Below are 20,726 nucleotides of genomic sequence, written 5' to 3'. Positions count from 1 at the left end.
CTGATAAGAGATACTGAGACTGAGATACTGAGGTGAAATACTGTGCTGAAATAAGGGGAACTGTATTTCAATGGTAACTCGCTGATGTGACGTCATGGAGACATGGTCCCCAAGAATGTCATCATCAATATTGTTAAAAAATGTATATCCTGGGTGCAAACATTTGAAAAATAAACAAAACCAGTTTTTAAAACTTGATAACTAGTCTATTTTGTTCTGAATCATTTCTGGAAAACTGAATAAACCCAGACTGCTGAAATAACCTAAATAGGACATCTTCACCAGCAATGCTATAATATGTTTTTTTTTTTTTTATTTCTTTTTTTTTAAAATGAGGGACACCTGCTGTAAACTCATGTGGAGATCAAGGGTCAGGATCAGCTGCAAAAACTCACACAGCCTCAGGGACATGTAAGAATATTTAGCCAAGTACTTTACAAGAAGCTCAAACCAAAGCTTTTCAGATAAAAAACTTTTTTTAAACACAGAGTTTAGTCAGAAGCAACACACGTCATCCATTGTGACTACATTGTGACTCGGATGACTCTGTTTGAATATCTTATGGCCTTGGTCTGCTGATTGTACAGTAGGTGTATGATTCTGCCATTTGTTGCTGCAGTCGTTGCCTTTTTGTCTATTGACGGGGGAGGTGAGAGACTTGGCCCTTCATTAGCTGCTGGCACAATGCTAAAAGGATTCATGCTGTGCCATTAGAATAAAAGCCACCTGCTGAGCAATTGACAAACTTTCTGAGTCAGTGGCTTCTGCCTCCCTTCGTAAGAATTCAAGTAAATGCTCATTGGTTTCATTATGATGCATGACTTTGAAGCAATTTCACCTTTTAATGGCAGAAGCAGGCAGCTTTTGTGGCTCATACAAACAAAACACATATTGTAATTTATTGCGCCTTTGTGTATTGATGTATTTAAGATCATTTACAATAGTAGATTTTCAGATGGATGTGTGCTATTGTTACTATTGACAATAGAAAGTGTGCATAATAAAATTCAGCCTTCTATTTGTAGATGTAAAACAGTATGTAAAACAATACTAGCTACAGCCCCACCCTAATGTAGCCTATACCAGTACAGTTATTTTCTCAGCTTTGGAGTAGGATTAAGTGTGATGTGGCAAATGTGGCGCGTTATTGTTAAAGCATACAGTGTATTCGCCCTGTTGCACACACGTGAAATGTTAAAACCACACGTAAATTATTGATTACAAAGACCAGGCGAGTGCAATAATAACACAGGCCTTACCTTGTGTATGACTGGATAAGGAACGCCCCAGCCTCCATATAAGGTAATGGGCGGTCGGTCCAGACCAACTACCCCGTTCTGATTGGATGATCAGTCTGACATGACCATTCTTTCCTTCGTCGTTGTCGATGCTGACTGGCTGCCTGACTTGGTCCGATTTAAGCTCATTATCTTAATCAGCCGTTGAGGGAATGAGGAGAGAGAGAGAGGAAAAAAAAAAAAAAGCAGAAGCCTCTAACAAGAGCAGTGGAGTTTGGCGTGGAGCGTCGATTCTACACGAACCGACCACCACTGGCTGAGGGAAGAATGCTGGAAAACAAGAGAGAACGATTGAAAACCTTCTTGAGGAAGATTGACGAAAAGGCCATTGTCAGAATCAAGCACTTCATGAAAGAGAGGTGAGTGGAATGAATGTGGCTAGCTGAACCGCTATCTGCCGGTGAGCATCATCCACTGGGTGGGTGCTAACGGGTTAGCGTTATCTTGCTATTAACAGTCTTTCCGATAAAAAAAAAAGTAACTGTGTTATATCAGATCTGTGTATTGTTTGTCACGGAATCAGGAAGAAATGTCTTTTGTACGCATTTTGAATGAAGAATGTGTCTTGCCAGTAGGTAGATGATGCTAGCTAGTTTTAGCCGTCCGCCCTGTTGAAGACGCGTTGGCATTTAACTCAATTACCCTCAGCTACTGTGTTACAACCAGTTACAGTCACTGACATTGAAATGAAACCCTAAAAACAGTAATTGTTGATCTCTAAGTCAGAAATAAACTCACAATGGTTGTTTGGAGCATCAGTGCCTTAGTAGTGTAATGTAAGCAACATTAGTACAGCCCATACTGGAGAGTCTATACACGTAGGTTACATGTATTAACATGCTAGCTTAGTGGTTTATTCAGCTGTTCATCTAAGGATATAAAGAAAATGACTGACAGTGTGCCCAACAGTATCAGAAGATGTCTTTTCACATATGTGAAAACAGGCTGCTGCCCAGATATGAAAGCAATAACACGTGTATGGGTGAGAATTATGAAGAAGTGCTGTGCTTTCACATTGGGCTTCCTGTTAAGTACTTTTGCTGGAGGATGTTTAAAAAAAAACAAGGCAGGGGATTTCACTTGTACTGTTCTGTTTGTTTTCCCATCAAACTCATTTTCAAGAACACAAACAACACAAAGATTGACCCACATCAACCTTATACATAATACAACATGTTGTATTATGTGTGTTGTTTGTGTCCAATAGCTGGCTAATCTATTCCTAGCGACGTAAACAAACAGCATTACATGGAGTAGAAAGGAAAGGCTAGTCCAGATCTGGTTGGTCCTTAATCTCTTATGCCTCCGACTAAGAAATCATGACTTTGTGACTTCATCCACTGGCGTAAGTGGGTCAAATTGGCCTCACCATTTGTTCTTCCAAGATGATCTCAGACAATCCAGTCCTGTTGTGATCCACAGCTGACCAGCCTAGCTGAGACACGATTATGCACAATCACATTCACTCTCTTACACATGCAGTACACATATATTTTGTTGCTCCCTCCCCCCAGGGAAATACATACACACACATCTCCCATGGGAAGAGCAAGTTGTTTTCTCAGAAAAGCCTATTTTTAGCTCCCATGAGTCGACCACAGGTGGTACATGGTGTTATATAAATGCTCCCTGTATCTCACTGTTCGTACTTTGCGTTTCACTTTCCTCCCCATAGATAGCCTTTTACTGGAGTGCAAGGGGCCCCACCAATCAGACTTGCCTGCTGGTTATCAGCATAGTGGTGGTGTGTCTGTAGTGTGGTATGTGAAGAGATTATCTGTTTCCACAACACAGTCATAAATATATGACTCTGTCTTATAATGTCTCTATTTCTCCCTGTATATGTAAAGCTACCTAATTAAAGTTAAAATGCCAAAAAAAGTAATACAAATATTGGTTTGAAGAGTGAAAATTAGTTGAAGTTAGGGTTTAATACATTGCATGCCTTTTTAAAAGCTGAACACCCACTTGCCAGCTCATTATAATTTGCTTTGCAAACAGGTTTGCATTGCACACAGTCACAAAAGTAGGAAATGTGTTGTTGCAGTAGGGAAGTAGGGAAGAACATGGTATTACTGCAAAGCTTGCAGATTTGGAGGATCCTGGAATAGTCTGGGTGGGGCAGCTTTGCAGGCGTCCTGTTGGCTCCGGGAAGATGCTCCCAGGAAAGCGCTTGGTTGCCTGCTGTGGGCAGTGAAGACTGTGTAAGTCTAAATTATGAGATGTGCTGCAGGCAAGGAGGAAAGCCCATGTTTGAGGATGAAAACCACATCTGCAGGACTTTTCTCGCTAAATGAAGGGTTTCGTACTATCCAGCTAGTCACAGTTGAAGCTATGTGTTGCCTCTGTCAGGCTAACGCTAATGACCACTCTGCCCTTATAACAGACTAAAGGTTATGTTATCCTCTGCTGTTTCCCCTTTTGGTTCTCACAGTAACTTGGTGAATTTCACCCAATATAGTTAGTTGACATGGCTCAAGCTCGTTTTAGACATGTTATGCATCCCAAAAACACAAGGTAAACCATGTCAGTGTTTCTCTCAGCTTTGATAAGCAGATAATATTTGGTATGGTGTTAAAACACTAAGAAAGAAAACATCAACACCGTATCTAACCAGATTAGTGATGTGTAACCTAACTAGATTAACTATGGGATCAGCACTCAAGAACAGGTGACTGACCAGGTGAGCCTGCTGTAGAGGCCTGTACACACTTTTCCCTCAATGGTACATGGATGAATCTCTCTACTAAAACCATCTGGAAATGTAAGACAGGTGCATGTATATTAGCTGTAAACTGGATTGTAGGTTTTAGTGACACTCATTTGGAAATGGCTTTGACACATGAAATAGTTTTGGAAGCTGAGATTTAAAAAAAAAACAAAAACATTTTTTACTGTAGATTAAATCGCAGCCACCCTTGTTTACAGTAGAGTGGCCTACTTTTACCGTATTTAATGATTTGATAGTCAGGTGGTATTTTCCAGCCACCATCACGCCAGACAATCCCTGCTGCTCACATGCCTGATCACTGAGAGTCCACTGAGACGCCTTGAAGAAAGAACCTCTCTGTCTCTGTGCCCAGTTAGCACAGTGGAAGTGGACGGAGGTGCTGCATGACTTCCCACTCAAACACACACACACACGCGCTTATTCTGTAACACATACACACACTGTGCTCCACTTGGCACACACACACACAGTTTTCCTGCAGACTGAGTCCTGGCAGGGCGCCACAGGCTGCAATTTTTTTTTTGTTGTTTTTTTTTTTTTTGCCATGACCACTGGCTCGATTCCCTGCCCCTACTGAGTCCTGTGTACTCTACTGAAGCTTCAGTACACTATCACTTTCAGTCTAGAATATGTTAATTTTCTCAGTCTGCCAGTTATTTGTTTGTTTCTTTGTTACTTAGTTGTCATAAAGTGGGACAAACTAGATTATTACAGATTAAGACTCTCAGACTGTAAATATGTGGTTGTGTTGAATTTGCTGAACTACTTTGTTTTGCAAAAGCTTTAACACCTCGATAGTCCAATTTGGCAACACTCAGCTGTTTTGAAATCATCCGGATTCGGTTGGATGATAGGGAATTACTGCTTCTTGTGTAGAAAAAAAATGATCCATAGCTGTCCAGGAGATGGGGCCCTCACACTATTTGGTCCTGTTTATCCTCAGAGATTTTGTGTAAATAAAACTTTTCTCAGCCTTCTCATGCGAGCCCGGGGCTCACTAATGTTGGCTGTAGCTCAGACATAAGCATAATTTACAGAAGTGCCAACAGTGCAGCCCCCGCTGACGTCAGCAGCAGGACTTTTGGGATCATCTGTCTCACTCGGGACAACAAATTAAAACATCATAACTTTATACCCAGAGGACATCTGTAGCTGGCTGAAATGTACTGTGCAAGAGAAATCAGCCCTCAGCCCAATTCAAAGCTGCTTTCCCAGTGAATTTGCATGTAAGCAAACATCGTGCTACTGTTTATTAATCCAGCATAGATTAAATGTATATTTTTTTGCTGCAATAGAAAGAACAATTTCCTACCAAGTTTGACATAATACTAGGGTGAGTGTTTACATTTTACACCCAACAGCAGCAGTTCAGTTCACTCTCGCCACCACAGCTACACTGTGCCACAAAAACACTCTGCATAGTTCGACAAGTGTGAGTTATTTTAAAAGCTTTCACGATAGCAGGAAGTCAAAGGCCTTGCGAAAATCTGTCAATAAAATGAAGATTGACAAACAGAAGGAAGTATACAAGCTCATAGAGTACATTATGTACACATATATATTTGATTTATTGTATGAAGTGAATGTCCACTTTGCAGGTATTATGATGCTGTTATGCAGTATGTTCACATTATATGATGTATTCATCAAGCTGGACAGACCAAAAAGAGTCATCTCTGCTACAAAAGCAACAAAGTGAGACTTTTTACCAAAAACAGCCCCCAAGTTAAAACAATGAAATGATGAAGGTTGATCTAGGAGGTCCAGATGGAGTCACAGTCTTATTAAAACATTTTACAACTACACAGCAGGAACTATCTTATCTTTTTATTGAGACGATGGTGCGGGAAATGGAAAAAAACATGACGTTTACATTGATTATCTCTTTTTTTGTGAACTATATGTTGTGAAATCTTAACTTCATTATCTCGGAAGAAATTCACAAAGTGTTCTTGTGCAATCAGGATAAACAGTGCAAGAAGTGAACGCTGAATTTAAGCATAAACACTTTTTAAATCTTTAACATCAGGGGTTAGCCTACAAGCCCAACATTAATATTTTCCATTGTTGTTACACAACACGAATGAGTAGCATGTGTTTTGTGAGCAGGAGCATCACTATCTGTTTATCAGCTGCTTATCTATGTGATTGAGTTTCCTGGATGGTGATGTCAGAGGGAACAACCTATTGATGAACGGCGGCTCTCAGCTGACGTCTATGAATGAAACGAGGGTCTGCTACATTTACACTTTACTAGATTATTTTTTACTTTTTTTAGAAAATGATTACACTTTCTCCGGCCCCACCCAAATATTCATGTGGCAAATACCCCCCCCCCCCCCCCTTATTTACACCCCTCCACAAAGGCTATGAGCGTACTATTGTCACAAACAGGCTATTGATTGTTTGTGAGGCCTTTTTTTAAAGCTGAGAATAACCTAGCAATATGTCCCTCACCCCTCTCACATTTGCACTGTTACTCCTTTTTTTCCCACAACAACACGGGGCTGCTTCAGGAAAGACAAACAAGCTCGGGAGGGGAAACCCAACCATTTTGCTACTTCTCTTTATTTTCACCCCTTTATTTCTCTCTCTCTCTCTCTCTCTCTCTCTCTCTCTCTCTCTCTCTCTCTCTCTCTCTCCCTCTCCCTCCCCTGCTTTTATATTTCAGGTACTATGCTCACGTTCCTCTCTTGGGTTCTCTAAACTGTTGCAGTAAAAAGAATAGACCTTTACACCCATTACGTTTGCTTGCCAATGCTCAAGGTCTAAGTGCAAAAGTGGCACTGCTACCATTCACTGTCATTTGGCTGTGTCCGACAGCAGTGGAGCAGCTTCAAGCTTCTTAGATACTTTGCGGAAAAGGTGAAAGGGGGAAACATTGGTTAGTTAGTGATGGAGAAAGGGAAAAGCTTGTCGAAGGGTGCTGTGGCCAGTTGTCATTGCTTCGAGGATTTGGGAAGGTAAGGCGAGCAAATATGTGTCTAGTTATTCATCTCAGACTGTGTCGCAGATCAGGATCAGTAGGGCTATCACAATATTTTTGGCCAAATCGCTCAATAATGATATTTTGATAATATTGTAGAGTTGACTACCGGTACTTTCACAAAATATGTATGCAATGAGATTTTTGATAAATAATCATCAGTAATGTGGATATAATGACTAAGTGTGTAAAGGCCTGTTAAGCTCAGAAAGTTGCAGTGCAGCTTTTAAAAGTAGGAAAAGACACTTATTCCATATCACCATATTATGATATTTGAAATCTAAGACGATAAAATATCACGTCTATCGTTTTATTGCACACCGTGTCGCGGATCCTTGTAGTTCAACTGACTTGTTTTCTCAGCGGTCACAGCTGATGGCTATCGAGACTCTGCGATGAAGTGATTTTCTTGTGGTCCGCTAAGGATAACACCAGAACTAATGCAAATTAAAAAAAAAAAAAAAAAAAACATCCACTGCTATGAGTTTGTCAGTAATCTGTATTTCACACGACGTGCCATACTTTCATCATGTGATGTTTCGCTCCGTGCCGTGGCGTTCCACAAGTTGGAGCGATGCCCCTCCTATATATGAGTTAATCCACTTGTTCCAGGTACTCTGATATACCCGAGCTTCGCCCCGGACCAGGCCCAGCTTTGTTTTCAACCAGGTAGTTTTTGACACAGTGAAGAAGTAGAAGAAGTAGGTCAGAGGTCAAAGCCTCAGTCTGCCCATTTCTTACTAATTTCAGAGAGGCCTCCTCCACTTTAGTAAGAGGTGAATGTGGTCATAAAGAAACATCAGTTAATTATATCACACAGGTCATTATAAGGTGAGGGTTTTTTCTATGGTGTAACATTTTGGTAACTTTTTACTGCTATGTACGTGTGCACTTTTGATGGCTTTGGCCTTGAACACTTTTATAGGCTGTTGGACTCGCTCTCTTTTTTTCCATTGAGACAATCTTGATAAGTTTGGCATGAAATAAAACGTACATTAATGTTTCACTGTTGGATGATGAACTTTGGGCTGTTTCTCTTTCTAAAAAGTACTTTTAATACAACCTGCCACTGTAATGACACTGGCAGAGTTTCCTGGAAACTTTTAGGTATGATAATATACAATAGAGTTGGCTGAGTCCCAGACTTTTTGTTTGTATTAACATAAATGGCAGAGATGTGAAGTTGACTCGGTTGCAGATACTTGTCAAATGAATAATATCATGACCTTTTAGTGACAATATCACCAAAGAATGCAGTGTTTTCTTTGCTTTAAAAAAAATATTGGAGCACAGACAAGCAGCAGAAAAAATGCAAACCTGAAGTTGAGATTTTTTGCTTTCTTTTGTAAATATAGAAAATGCCCTCTTCAAACAACTAGCAATACTTCCTGAGTGCTGCAGGAAATTCTTGCAGTTGGACCCTGTTAATGGTTACACTTAATCGTAACACAGAGAGGAAGTTGTTGAGAAATTCAAACATTTGATCCTTTTTGAAAACTGTCTCTATTGTCATGTTACTTTAACCTCTCGTCTGGTGGAAGTAGGTCAGGTGAGCACAGACAGAGTAGTTGTCACAGCGTTGGTCTAGATGTCGGTCTCAGTAGCTGCTTTTTAAAAACAGGCAACGTGCACTAGGAGAGGAGACTCTATAACACCCTGTTCAGAGCACGATTAATTAAGGTGGTTGTTTAATTGTATGTGCCTTATCCTTTCTCTAATTAGATAAAAAGTGAACTGGATTGGTAGATTTGAAGCTTGTTGGTGACCAGGGAAAGCATTTCTCTTTATCACATAAAACATCAGTTGTTTACCATTATTACCTTTTTTATATCTTCATAGGGGCAACGTATCCTGGTGGAGATACAACTTATAAAATCCAAAAATATACAAAATATTTGTGGAAATGTTTCACTTCAAAGGTGAAAATCTCATTTTCCACTCGTGCCGATGTGAAGTGTTTAATAACAGGGTTGGATGTCTGGTTAATGCATTCAAACTTAATGACAGGGTAGTCATCCAGCAGACGCTGCAATTTATGTTTGTTTGTTTTTTTCTTTTCCTCCTGACCTTTACCCTGATTACTCAGGTGACACGGTGGAGAAATTATTCAAATATGACACAGAGGGTTAGTGACAGGTTAAAAGAAAGTAGCATACACTCCTTCAAGAATGTCGTCTGTAAAGTTTTTTTTTTTCCCCCAGGAATTAAGCATGCACTAAAAAACTCAGCTTGTTGTTGAGTGTTTTTTTTTCCAGTTTTTTCTTTCTTTTTTAAACGTACTGGAATTAAGCATGCACTAAAAAATTCAGCCAGTTGTCGAGTGTTTTGTTTGTTTCTCAAATGCTCAGCCTTTTCTTTTTAAACATATTGAGTGAGGTTATGGAAGACTGTTTTTTTTTCTTTTCTTTTTTCATCTCATCCTTGATTAAGATTCATTGCCTGAAGGAAAAACGCAGCTAATGCACCACTCCTTGTTCAGGCCAGATGGGCCAGTCTGAGCACCTCAGAAGTATTTCACTGTCCGTCTCACAAGCACAAGCTGGTTTTTTTTTAAAGGTCTTCGGTCATGCCTTGTCTCCCAGAACAGATCCGAACAAGAAAGGATTTTGATATTGAATAATATTTGTCAGCAGAAGCTTATTAAGGGTTAGGCCTCGTCTTCTTGAACATGCCACTGCCTGTGTTTCACTGTGTGTGTGTGTGCGTGTGTGTGTGCCTCTTTCATGCCTATTTGACTTTGGGGGAGTGGTTGAGTTTGACGTCACCCACTACGGAGTGTCACACCATTCTCAGCACAAAGTGGCTTCCTCTTTGCCAGCACATTCATATAACAACACAGCAACTGTTTTTTCTGGCAGGATGTGGTACAGGAGCGAGGCTTAACTAGCACAAAAACTCATATTTTAGCCCACGTTTAGAACATAAGAGGACTATTAAAACTTTTTTTTTTTGAGTTAGGGTTAGTGTTTTTATTATTTTTGCTTGTTTACTATTTTGGAACTTCTCAGCATTAATGACGTGAGGCCGGCGAGTATAACTTGTAGTGAATAGTGTTTGTTTTTCTGTTAAGAAGAGGAGATGCCTACTGTCAGTAGGTATATGAGCTTTCGTTCATCAAAGAGATTGAAGTTTACAAGGTAAGGTGGTCTTTGTTGTTGGTTTTTGTATACTCTGATGGTAAAATTGTCTTGTGTTGTGACTTGAATTTGTGGCACTTAAGTTCTTTGTCAAGGACAGGCCGTGGCCTTTAAAAAGATTATTGGCTGCAGTAAATCCTACAACCTTGGTTTTTTACAGTCTATTGAAGTGGCATATTTGGAGAGGCCGGTCGGTTTTAGAGTATGAGCCTGCGTTGATCGGCTTGTAAAGCAGCTGTGAGGTGTAATCATATAGCCAGAGCGCTGACGCAACTGCTATCATTACAGCTTTGTGATTTGGAAAAGTTTAACCTTTTCCATCACATCGTAAAGATAAGCCCTTTCATCTGAAAAATCATATAGCTTAAATTTTTAGTAGAAATGGAGTGATTAGACCTATATGATGGTTTCTAACTGGAAGTAACTAAATGGTTGATGTGGAGTCAGAGTACTGAGCTATCAGTCTGACTCTGACTTTAGATGATAACGCTCTGTAGAGGAGACTGACGTCATTGCAGAGAAGATATGGGAGAATTTGATTGGTGTTTGTTGACTTCTCATCTGGACTTCATCTAGTTTTATGTTAAATTTGTCATCAGAAGCTGCCTTCTATTAATCATCTGTGATTAAGTTTTTATCTTACTGTGAAATTATAGAGTTGTGCTATTTTTGAATGTAAAGAGGTGATGAGCTCCATCAGTGAGTGTCTTGGGTCTGTGTGTCAAGTTAATCTCTTCCAAAAATAAGTCTACATGCTCATTGTGTATGTAACATGAAAGTGGTTCTGAAACACTGTTCTGCATGTTGCTGAAGCTGTTGTGTCTTTTCCAATGTCCAGCAGCTACCCAGTGGAGAGCAGTGGTGGTGGGCTGCCGGCCAAGGTGAAGAAAAGCAGGAGCAGCTTAAGCAATGGCAGCATCAAGAAGTTGGAGACCAGGAAAGCCTTGAGCCTGGAGGCTGCCGAGCTTGAGATCCAGCAACAGCAAAAAACCCTCACCAGACAAGTAGCCATCAGGTATGAGTGATTGGGAATGTTTGAGAATTAAATATAATGTCACAAGATGTCTGTAGGACATGGAGAAGCTCTATTTTTTTGATTAGCCTTATCTCTGTGACTATTTGCTCAATTACACAGATGTTCTTGCCAGCAGATTATCTGACTTCTCTATAATCTGATGAAACCTGCACACTTTTAAAAGTCTAAAGAGATGGATTCAAAAAATCGTGCACAGTCTGGAAATGCATGAAATTCAACGTTTGATGTAGTGGAGACTCGCAGCTATTCTGAACATGCATCACAAGACTTGGCCGAGCCGTCAGCTGTTGTTAAGTCATGACACACTCATGACTGCACAGCAGTTGTAGACTAACTGTCCTGTCACATGATTCAGATGTTTGAAGTAGATTAGTAATATTTGCCGGTATGAAGAGAAATCGTTCTCCTGCTGGCTACATAGCAGAATGATCGTTAATCTACTTTTAGCACATAATCTAATCATACAAGAAATTAGATTAGTCCGTAAGAACACTCTCCCACATTACCTAAGCACATCTTTGCTGCAAATATGGGAAAACATCCACCAGTTACATTTTAAGTCAAAATTGCCTTCATCTTTATTGCTTTTTAAAGATTAAAGTTGTTGTCTGTGATGCTTTTAATGTTCACCTCTGGTGCCGTACAGAACATTTTCCAGTACACGACAAGTACCTGTTAAACAACAACAACTCACATTTCTCACGTTAGTGCAGCTCTGCCTATTAATAACAGCCATAGCAGGTCTGAAAATACATGCACACTATAGCGTTGCAGTGTGCCATCCTGGTGTCTTTATTTTCTCACGTCTGTTGAAGCCACAGACTTCCTTTTGAAGTAACAGCAGTTCTTTTGGTTTCTGCAGGTCACAGACCTTTGAAGTCGACAGCAAAGGCTTTGAGAAGACCGAGGGCACTGGTACACAAAGTGTAAGTACGCCATCATTTTAATTTAGATATCTGAGGAAATAAAAGGGTCTCATGGTAATTATTTTTGGTGAAAGAGAAAACATTCTGTCTTAAGTGAATGTGGCCCCAAGCTACTCACTCAAATGTGCTCTTGAGCCAAGACAGGTACCGTCTACTTATCATCTTAAGTGTCCTGTCCTTTTGATTTACATTTCTTCTTCTACAATTTCCTCTTCTTTCTTTTAGAGTTTCACAAAGCACAACAAGACATTCCACAAGTTGTTTCCAGACATTCCTGAGTGTGAAGACTTGCTACATGGTAAGTAGACAGAAATGAAATGAAAAAATAAAAACCTTAATCTGTGCAAGAAATGTGTAGACCTGAAAAAATGTGTGTGCTCCCCTTCCTTTTGTAGCATACATCTGTGCCCTGCAGAAGGAAGTGCCCTACCATGGTCGGCTGTACATCACTGACACCCACGCCTGTTTCTACTCCTCAGTTCTGCTCAAGGACACAAGGGTATGCAGCAGCTCAGCCTTGGTCCTCATTTCATTAGGCTTTGATTTTCATCATCCCTATTGTATCACTTAATTCCACCAAAAGTAAAATTATATATTTTCTGTGTTTGCTCTTGCCAGGTAGTGATTCCAGTTTCCTGCATCCACATAGTGAAGAAGCAGAACACAGCTTTGCTCGTACCCAATGCCTTGTCAATACGAACCACAGAAGGAGACAAGGTCAGTTTCTCAGCCTCACACAACCGTCTCACAAAACATCTGATGAACCCATTCAACTGGAAGCTTTGTTCAACCACATTGAACATTGCTTTATAACCTAGTCTGATGATGAACTGCAAGTATTTTATGTTGGCTAATATTCTATTTTTTTCTCTCTCTTTTCTCTCATTGTCCAGTACCTGTTTGTGTCTTTGCGGAACAGAGAATCATGTTATCAGCTGCTACGTTCAGTGTCTCCTCAGATAGAGGTGAGTGGTTCAGGTCAAATGTTTAAAAGCTCTCAGATATTCAAATGTTCTGCAATTGACCATGAAGAGGAAAAGCTGTACATGACGCTTTCACATTTAGATTTAACAGAAAGCATTGATACAATTGTTTTGCATCACAAACGTAGCCACAAGGTTTAAAGCCTTTAACGGTGAGCAGCATTATTGCAACAAAGTACATTTGCTTATTACAGAATCCCATGTATTCAGTGTTGCAACTGAACGCTGATGTAACGCTGTTGCATATATGTAAACATTTTGGTTCTTTTGTGATTCATGCACGGTGTCTGTGCATTCAGACAGACTCAAATGTATTTGACTAACTTCCTAATAAGCACCTTTTTAAAATGTCACCTACTTTGCTAAATGTTTCTTTCTGTTACAGGATGGCAGCACAAATAGTAGCCCTATCTTCTCCTCTGCTGAGAACAGCTTTGACAAGAGCAAACTTGTGGTGAGAGACTTCTTCTTTTATATTGCAGAGTGAAAACTTTGTTACTGTCATTGGTCTCAATATTTAACGTAATTATTAGAATTGTAAATATGGGTGAATTATGGGAAGCTACTGCCACTGTGGCGGGTTAGAAAAATTTGGTGAATCATAAATCATGAAGTAATTTCTGATTGTTTTCCTTTGATAGAACTCCAGCCAGTCGAGTCTGGATGACAGCTTTGACCAGTTCGATGGTGCTGAGTTGCAGTTATTACAGGAGCAGACCCTGCACAGACCACTCAGAGGTGAGAGGTCAACACCAGTCCTTAACCCTTTTACTTTATGTTTACATGCTAAGCAGTACAGGCAGTATAAAAATATTACCTGTACCTAGAGTGATCATGTATGGTTAAATAAAAATTGAAAGTAACTTGTGCTATGTTGTCTCACGGAAGTTTGTTTCATTGGAAGGAAATTCTAATCATTAGGTGCTGACAGTTTGTTTTGGTGCCATTATCTCTTGTTCTCATTTCTGTCAAGGCCAGTTGAGACAGAGTCCAAGGTCTAATAGCAGTCTAACACTGATCCCTTTTTCCTTTATTCCTCCTTCAGAGGCAGTGCCTAATGGAAATGACTCCTCTTTCAACAACCTGCACATGCAGCAGAGTGATAGCTCATCTTTTGAGGAACTGTCAGTATCAGGTAATAAAACACACATCCGCACAGATGGGCAGTTAACAAAATTTGCTAGCTAAGTAAAATTGGCAACAGAAAGTGGCTTGTGATCCATAAATAGACAGATGAGTTCTAGCAAATATGAAATCCGGATAATGGTTTTCATAATGTTGAGATAATTTCACTTTCGATCTCACTATGTGAAAATGTTGACGTGTATGATGCTGTAGATGGTTAGAAGGAAACAAAGGTACAATTTACTGACTTATCGTTATTCACGCTAACCTCACATTTCCTTGTCATTGTTCAGGTGGATCGTGGGTTTGGAATGTGACTGAGAAGGCCAAGTCCCTGCTGGTTCAGAGAGAGGCCAGCACCCTCAACACCCTACTCTTCATTTACTTGATATTGTAAGTAGCGTTGTCTTTCTGGTCTGTTCAGTCTTCTCTACCCACCCTCCCTTCTCCCTTAATCCAATGCTTTATCTTCCTGTGTGGTAATCTAAATCTGCCTCAATGTCAAAGTCACACTCCTTACAGGAAACGTTAAAGAATCTCAGAAACCTGTTCTGGTAGTTATGAACCAGGTGATCTCATAGGATTTCATTACATAATAATCCTAGCCAGCCAACTTATGTTTTCGTAAATGGTGTTTAATAGCTTATATAAGAAATGCACAATAGTCTCTTCTTTTTTTTTTTTAAACTTTCCTGTCACCTGTTAACACGAGTATCGTTTATAAAGCCAAGACTGTTTTTCTGCCTGCTCACATGATACAGGCCAACAGTGCGAGGGTAATAAACAGTTAATTGTCAGATGCAGTCAGTGGAAAACTTGTTGATCTGATTTTTTTTATTTATTTTTTTTAAAGGTGGCAATAAATTTGACTTATCATAATTTCTTTTATTTTACAGGATTGTGCTGCTGCTACTATCTTCAGGCTACATTGGTTTACGTATTGTGGCCCTGGAAGAACAGTTGACATCCTTGGGTGCACTGCCCGAGTTCACTTTACAGAGCGGGTAAGAGGTCTTATGCATCACAGTTTCTATTTCTATTTTCTTTCTCTCATTGACGTAAGCTCACATAAAATAAAAGAGATTCACAGGTTAAGCGGGTAGCTTGTACACTATCTAAAATGTGTCTGAATGTATCTTTAATTCAGACAACTTGCATGTATTTGTATCCAAATTATTCTCAATTGTCCCCTGATTCTGCGCTTTGTGGAATACTGAACTTAACTGCCATCTGGTGGTCCGAGAGAAAGAAAAAAGACAAGATTGACCATCTTCTTTCTCCAATAATTGTTTTTCCTCAACAAACCAATGATTTCACACCTGTAGTTTCACAAGAGTCTAAAAAAATAAACATCCGATTCACCTCAAGCATAAGACTTAACTAATCAAGTAGTGGTGTTACTGTACATGATGTCATGATCACTTGAGGCAAATGGCTACAGCTTGAGGAATAAGATGCTTCATTAAAACTCTTGTCTACAGTATAGGGGACATGCGCAGAAACTGCTTAATTGCTTAATAGTTATGTATATTTGCATAATATATCAAAGACATCTACACTGATATTCTTTTATTCTGGTGTTTGCACTGTTGCGTAACTGGCTTTGTTCTGTTTCAAGGAAACAGGTCAACTTCATTCCTTTAAAAGGTGTAGCCTTTGTGCCAGTAACTAAATGATGTAGTATTGTTAGGTGTGTATTTAGTGGACGTTTCGTTTTTGTCGTGCCCAACTCTAATGGTTTCCTTTTGATATTTTTTCCATAGGTACCACCAAGACACATAACACTCAATGACTGAAGGAGAGATTGGTTGACTTGTGATTGGAGGATTACTTCAGCCTTTTCCAGCAGAATCCAGCGGGAGAAATTTAATGTACTCAAGACTGTGCTCCCAATATGGCCAAAGCTGTTGCATAGAGGAAGAGTGGCCAACCTGTGCAATTTCAGAGACAACTTGTTAACTTGAAGGGCTATACTTTCTCCTAGTGCAGCAGGTAAAGGACATGCCACGACTTATTCACACAGAGCCGAGCCAAAATGCTTACACACACTGCCTGGTTGCAGTGTGTCCGTCATTTAAACCAAAGCCAAAACGGCTCTAACTTAGCAAGGTGCCACGCTCGGGACACTTGTCTGACAAAAACCGATCCACGTCTGTGAAATTATGTTATCCATTGTCCTTCATACATATTCTTCTCTCTGAGCATGCAGTCTGAACAGGGCTATACCAATCAGCATAAGCCAGCTGTAGTGGTTATTTATTGCACCTCAACATCAGAGACGTAGCGCTAGGCATAGCCAAAATGCACACGGTGCACGTCTTTTTGCATGAGTGCACAGACATGACTTTTAAATGATTTTTCTCTCTTATGTACCCTTCCATCTACCTGCAGTATAAACAGACATTTATATCCTTATATTCAGTAACTGTTGGGTACTTCTCTTCGATGGTTATCTTTCTAATCAGCTGTGGGTTGAAATGATGATACCTCAACTCTAAATTTCAGATCAGCCCACCTAGGCTTGATCCTCTCCTGATGGTCTTTATCCTTTCTCTCTTTCTCCAATCAGCAGTGATTGCAGTATTACTTTTCCTCGTCTTTGGCATGATTTAAATCTGTTTTAATGATCAATGCTCAGAGGTTATTTTCCCTCCGGTCTCTACTGGATGAATGCATCATCAATGCACAAATATTTAGTACAATAGGACGCAAGGAGGTTATCTTTTTGTGTACGACTTTTCGAGGTTTGATTGATGTCTGGTTTAGATTTTTGTTGGTGTCTACCAGGAAAAGAAATGACAACAATATGTTGAAGTACAAAACTGTCTTTCTTTGACTAGCCTCTTGAGGACCAAGTGGCATTTCTAGAAGTTTCAGGTTATTAAAAGTAGCACCGATAATGTATTTCTAATGTTCGTGCATGTGTCTGCAATATCGACACTTGACTGATACTGTATGTGTTCTCACTCTGGTCAGTAGAAGTGGAGAATTCAAAAACCCCACTCATAAGGTCCAAGTTTTCAACAGCGGTCCCAAAAATAAGTTTCAATATGCAACAAATTATTATGCATGGCAAAAATTTATCTTTTTTGTGCTGTTTTTAAATGGCGCTTTATGTTTTGTGAGGAAGAAATTGTGTAAGAAAAGAAAACAAAGATGTCAGTGGAAGAAAGAGCTCAAGCGAGCGAGCGCACTTTAAAAATGTGTTGTGTCACAATCCAAGGCACCATGATTGGATTGAGAAGAAAAGGCAAAGCTGGTGTTCTGTGGTATCTGACGGTGCTAAGACCTTTTTTTTTTTCTCTCTCTTTTTTTTTTCTTCTTTTTTAAAAAAAAAAAGTTTTCACTCAGGGGTGGTGGGCACTACCTGCCACATGGTTTTAGGTTTTCAGCTTTTCTTTCTTCATTTCAAAGTCTAGTGCTCGTGATGGGATTCACATTTTGTACATCTAGGCTTTGGTGGTTTCTCTAACGTCCCTTTGAGAGAGAACACTATGTTTTCATCATGATACATTTGACTTTATTAATTGATATAACTGTATTGAGCTTCTCAGAATGCTTGTTTTTTTCCATTATTCACCCTCTTATGACCTTTTTAAACTAACAATGCATATCCACTCCACATCTCAGTGATCTAACATCACTTTTGTTGTGGAAGCTCTTCTTGACAAGATGTAAATGCAAGTGAGTGAACTTGTGTCACATCTCATTACAGGAGACTCTATACTTGTGTTTCTCAAAAGGTTTTTGTCAACATGCCATACACAGTACTGTCAGTTCTTATATTCCCCCACCAGGGGGCAGCACACACATCCACTGTCCTCGAATGGACTCAATGCAAGAATCTCAATGATGAGGGCAGTATTTGTGTGGTTTTGCACTATTCAAAGTGTTGTAAATAATTTTGTAATGTCTGTAATTCTACTATGGTCCTATATATATTTATTTGCATCTGTGTAATTCAAAGTAGTCTCTGTGAGATGGCTTTGCTATTGTTCAAAATAAATCAAATGTTGCGAAGTAAATAACGATCTGTGTATTTTCCATTTATTGTTACTCAAACAAGATTTCAGCAAATGGATGGAAATTTAATTTTAAGTATGTGTGTCTGGGTCAAACTTTGATGTAGTGAAACACATTCTCACAAAAGTCAATCTTAATATTCATAAAATTGAACCCCAGAAAGCATCCCAGTACTATAAAGTATTTCCAATACAAATTATGCATGGTTGCACCAAAGTTAATTAGGATTTAATACAAATTGATGAATTAAGAGAGACTAGATATGGGAAAGTAAGAATTATAATAGATTGATATACTAAGACCGCTGTAACATCGTCAGTGTCACAGTGGACAGTTTAGAACAAAGGGTCAAAACTGATGCAGCAGAACCAGAGATAACTAGATATTTCATGCATTCATTTTTCCCTCTCTGGCAACCACATTACCCACTATGCAACTCGCCTCAAATAACTCCAGTCTTTTTAACTTTAAATCCTAATTCATGCACCATCTGGAGTCACAAAAAAGACTTCATACAACTTTTTTCCCCTGATACACACATTGCATTACTCCAGATATAAAATGTATGTGTAAAATCAGTGGAGCAACATAACCGTTCTACTTTATACTTAGATGTTAAACAAGAGTAGGGGTCCAAAAGTATGAGACATTATAGTCTAATTTGGATTTGTTTTGAATGTTATTGTTTTCATTGCAAATGATAATATCAGCTTAACAATTGAGTGTAAATGTGAAAAATGTGCATTTATTGTAGAATATCAAGTATTTGGTGTGTTCCCAGTTTGCTTTAATGATGATGACTTTATCAGTCTTCAAGTGCCCCTGTAAATATTCAGTAGGGTTGAGGTCAGGCGGTGGCAGAGAAAAGTTCATCACGGTCAGGACTCATTGGTCTTCAAGAAGTTCTTGCAAAGTGTTAAGTTGTGTTGGGGGGCATGATCCTGCTGTAGTATGAATCCTTCACTAGTATATACACCAGACAGAACAGCATGTCTCTGAAGAATGGGGGGGTACTTCTGCTTGGTCAGGGTGTAGTAAATGCAGGTGTCCAACTCCCAAGAAAGTCAATTGGATACAACTGTTCCCATTACTGCAAAGCGTTTTAGAGCTCCCCGAACTGACCCCTTAGAAACCTTCAACCTTGATTTGCCCATCTTTTCTTAGAATACCAATTTGACTTCTGACTCTGTCACGAAGTTCTGATGTCACGTTTCTCTCTATCACAATGCGAGTTGGCTGCAAGTTGAGTTGACTTGAACGAGCCTCTGATGAGTAGATCAAATCCACCTGAGTGTCAAATGAACGCATGCTTCAATGGAGGGGAGACAACTCAAGGTAATCTGACTTATGGTATAAAGGAGTTAAATTGATCAATGCCACAAATGTGCTTAAATTTGATAGATTATCTAGAAATAATGCAGAATATTAATTTTTTTTTTCGTTTTACATGTTGTGAGTTGTGTTTTTAAGTGTTTCTGAATCCTCAAACTTTCTGATTATTACATTTCATGTAAAACTGGAAATATTGTGGTCTCAGACTTTTGGACCATGTTCAAAACGTATTACACTTATTACATTCTGTAAAAAGATTTTACATTTTGTAATATTAATGTTACTTTACTATCATTATTATTATTATTATTAGTAGTAGTAGTAGTAGTAGTAGTACTAGTGTTATTAGTATTACCTTACTTTTGCTCTTCTTTTATTCGTTTTAACCCCTCAGTATATTCTTATGTATGTTTGCATACTTGACTGACAAATTGATTCTGATATGTTTAATATCTGTAAATATAGGTTTGCTGTTGCAATATAATTCCCCAAAGGGATCATTAATTTAATCTTGTCTGCTCAGTTTGTAGCCCTTGATCTTTTGAATGATTCAGGCCTCATTAATTTGAACATGTTCATAACTGGTAATGCGGGGGCTAAGTGGGCCAGTCAATAACCAGCGTTTAGAAACAAGTTTGCAGGAATCAGATAAAAGAGTGTGAGTAAAGTGACCTTTGAGAGACACATGCCTTCATCCAGCAGTGGCGTGTTGTGCCTCCTGTATACTGCACAAGAGCACCATCTAATGCATAATCTTACAAACTGACTTTATCAGTATAGCACCATATTAATTCGGATTCTGTGTCAGTCACACTTAGACACACACCATCCCAAATTAAAAGTAGTTTTATGATGAAATTATTTCACAAAATGATCAGAGGCCAAACAAATAATCTGATATCTTTGAAAGGTTCCTTTAAATAAAATGCATTATTATTATTATTATTATTATTATTATTATTAATATAGGGGTTGCCTACTGCGTATGACAATATGTGAATTTGCTGTGGTGTAGTATAATGTGTCAAAGCTGATCTAAAAAGACAAAAACCACACAGGAGTCTATGATTTCTATTTATTCTAGGTACTCAAAAGCAGCAGTGACATCCATTGCAACAGTCTTTGTGGTGATCAGTGTGTTTGTGCCGT

The 20,726-nt window shown here is 39.1% G+C and overlaps 1 protein-coding gene across 3 annotated transcripts; it reads left to right on the top strand.

The window, feature by feature from the left end:
* Nucleotides 1-1,465: 1,465 nt before the first annotated feature.
* si:zfos-943e10.1 (GRAM domain-containing protein 2B) lies at nt 1,466-18,250 on the top strand. 3 transcript variants are annotated; one of them, XM_053322488.1, is made up of 13 exons: nt 1,466-1,657; nt 10,994-11,167; nt 12,051-12,114; nt 12,340-12,412; nt 12,510-12,613; nt 12,733-12,831; nt 13,008-13,079; nt 13,483-13,551; nt 13,739-13,835; nt 14,143-14,232; nt 14,516-14,615; nt 15,119-15,226; nt 15,986-18,250. In XM_053322488.1, the coding sequence occupies exons 1-13, from the start codon at nt 1,566-1,568 to the stop codon at nt 16,002-16,004; spliced, it is 1,161 nt and encodes a 386-aa protein (XP_053178463.1). In that variant the 5' UTR covers nt 1,466-1,565; the 3' UTR covers nt 16,005-18,250. The 3 variants fall into 3 exon arrangements, with proteins under 3 accessions (XP_053178463.1, XP_053178462.1, XP_053178465.1); XM_053322487.1 differs by having other exon boundaries at nt 10,991-11,167; XM_053322490.1 differs by lacking the exon at nt 1,466-1,657 and adding an exon at nt 6,846-6,992 and having other exon boundaries at nt 10,991-11,167.
* The last annotated feature ends 2,476 nt before the right edge of the window (nt 18,251-20,726 follow it).

This window comes from Scomber japonicus, chromosome 7, assembly GCF_027409825.1.
Source record: "Scomber japonicus isolate fScoJap1 chromosome 7, fScoJap1.pri, whole genome shotgun sequence".
Classification (NCBI taxonomy): domain Eukaryota; kingdom Metazoa; phylum Chordata; class Actinopteri; order Scombriformes; family Scombridae; genus Scomber; species Scomber japonicus.
The sequence above is the reverse complement of the archived record's forward strand: the minus strand, read 5'-3'. Positions and strand labels throughout refer to the sequence as shown.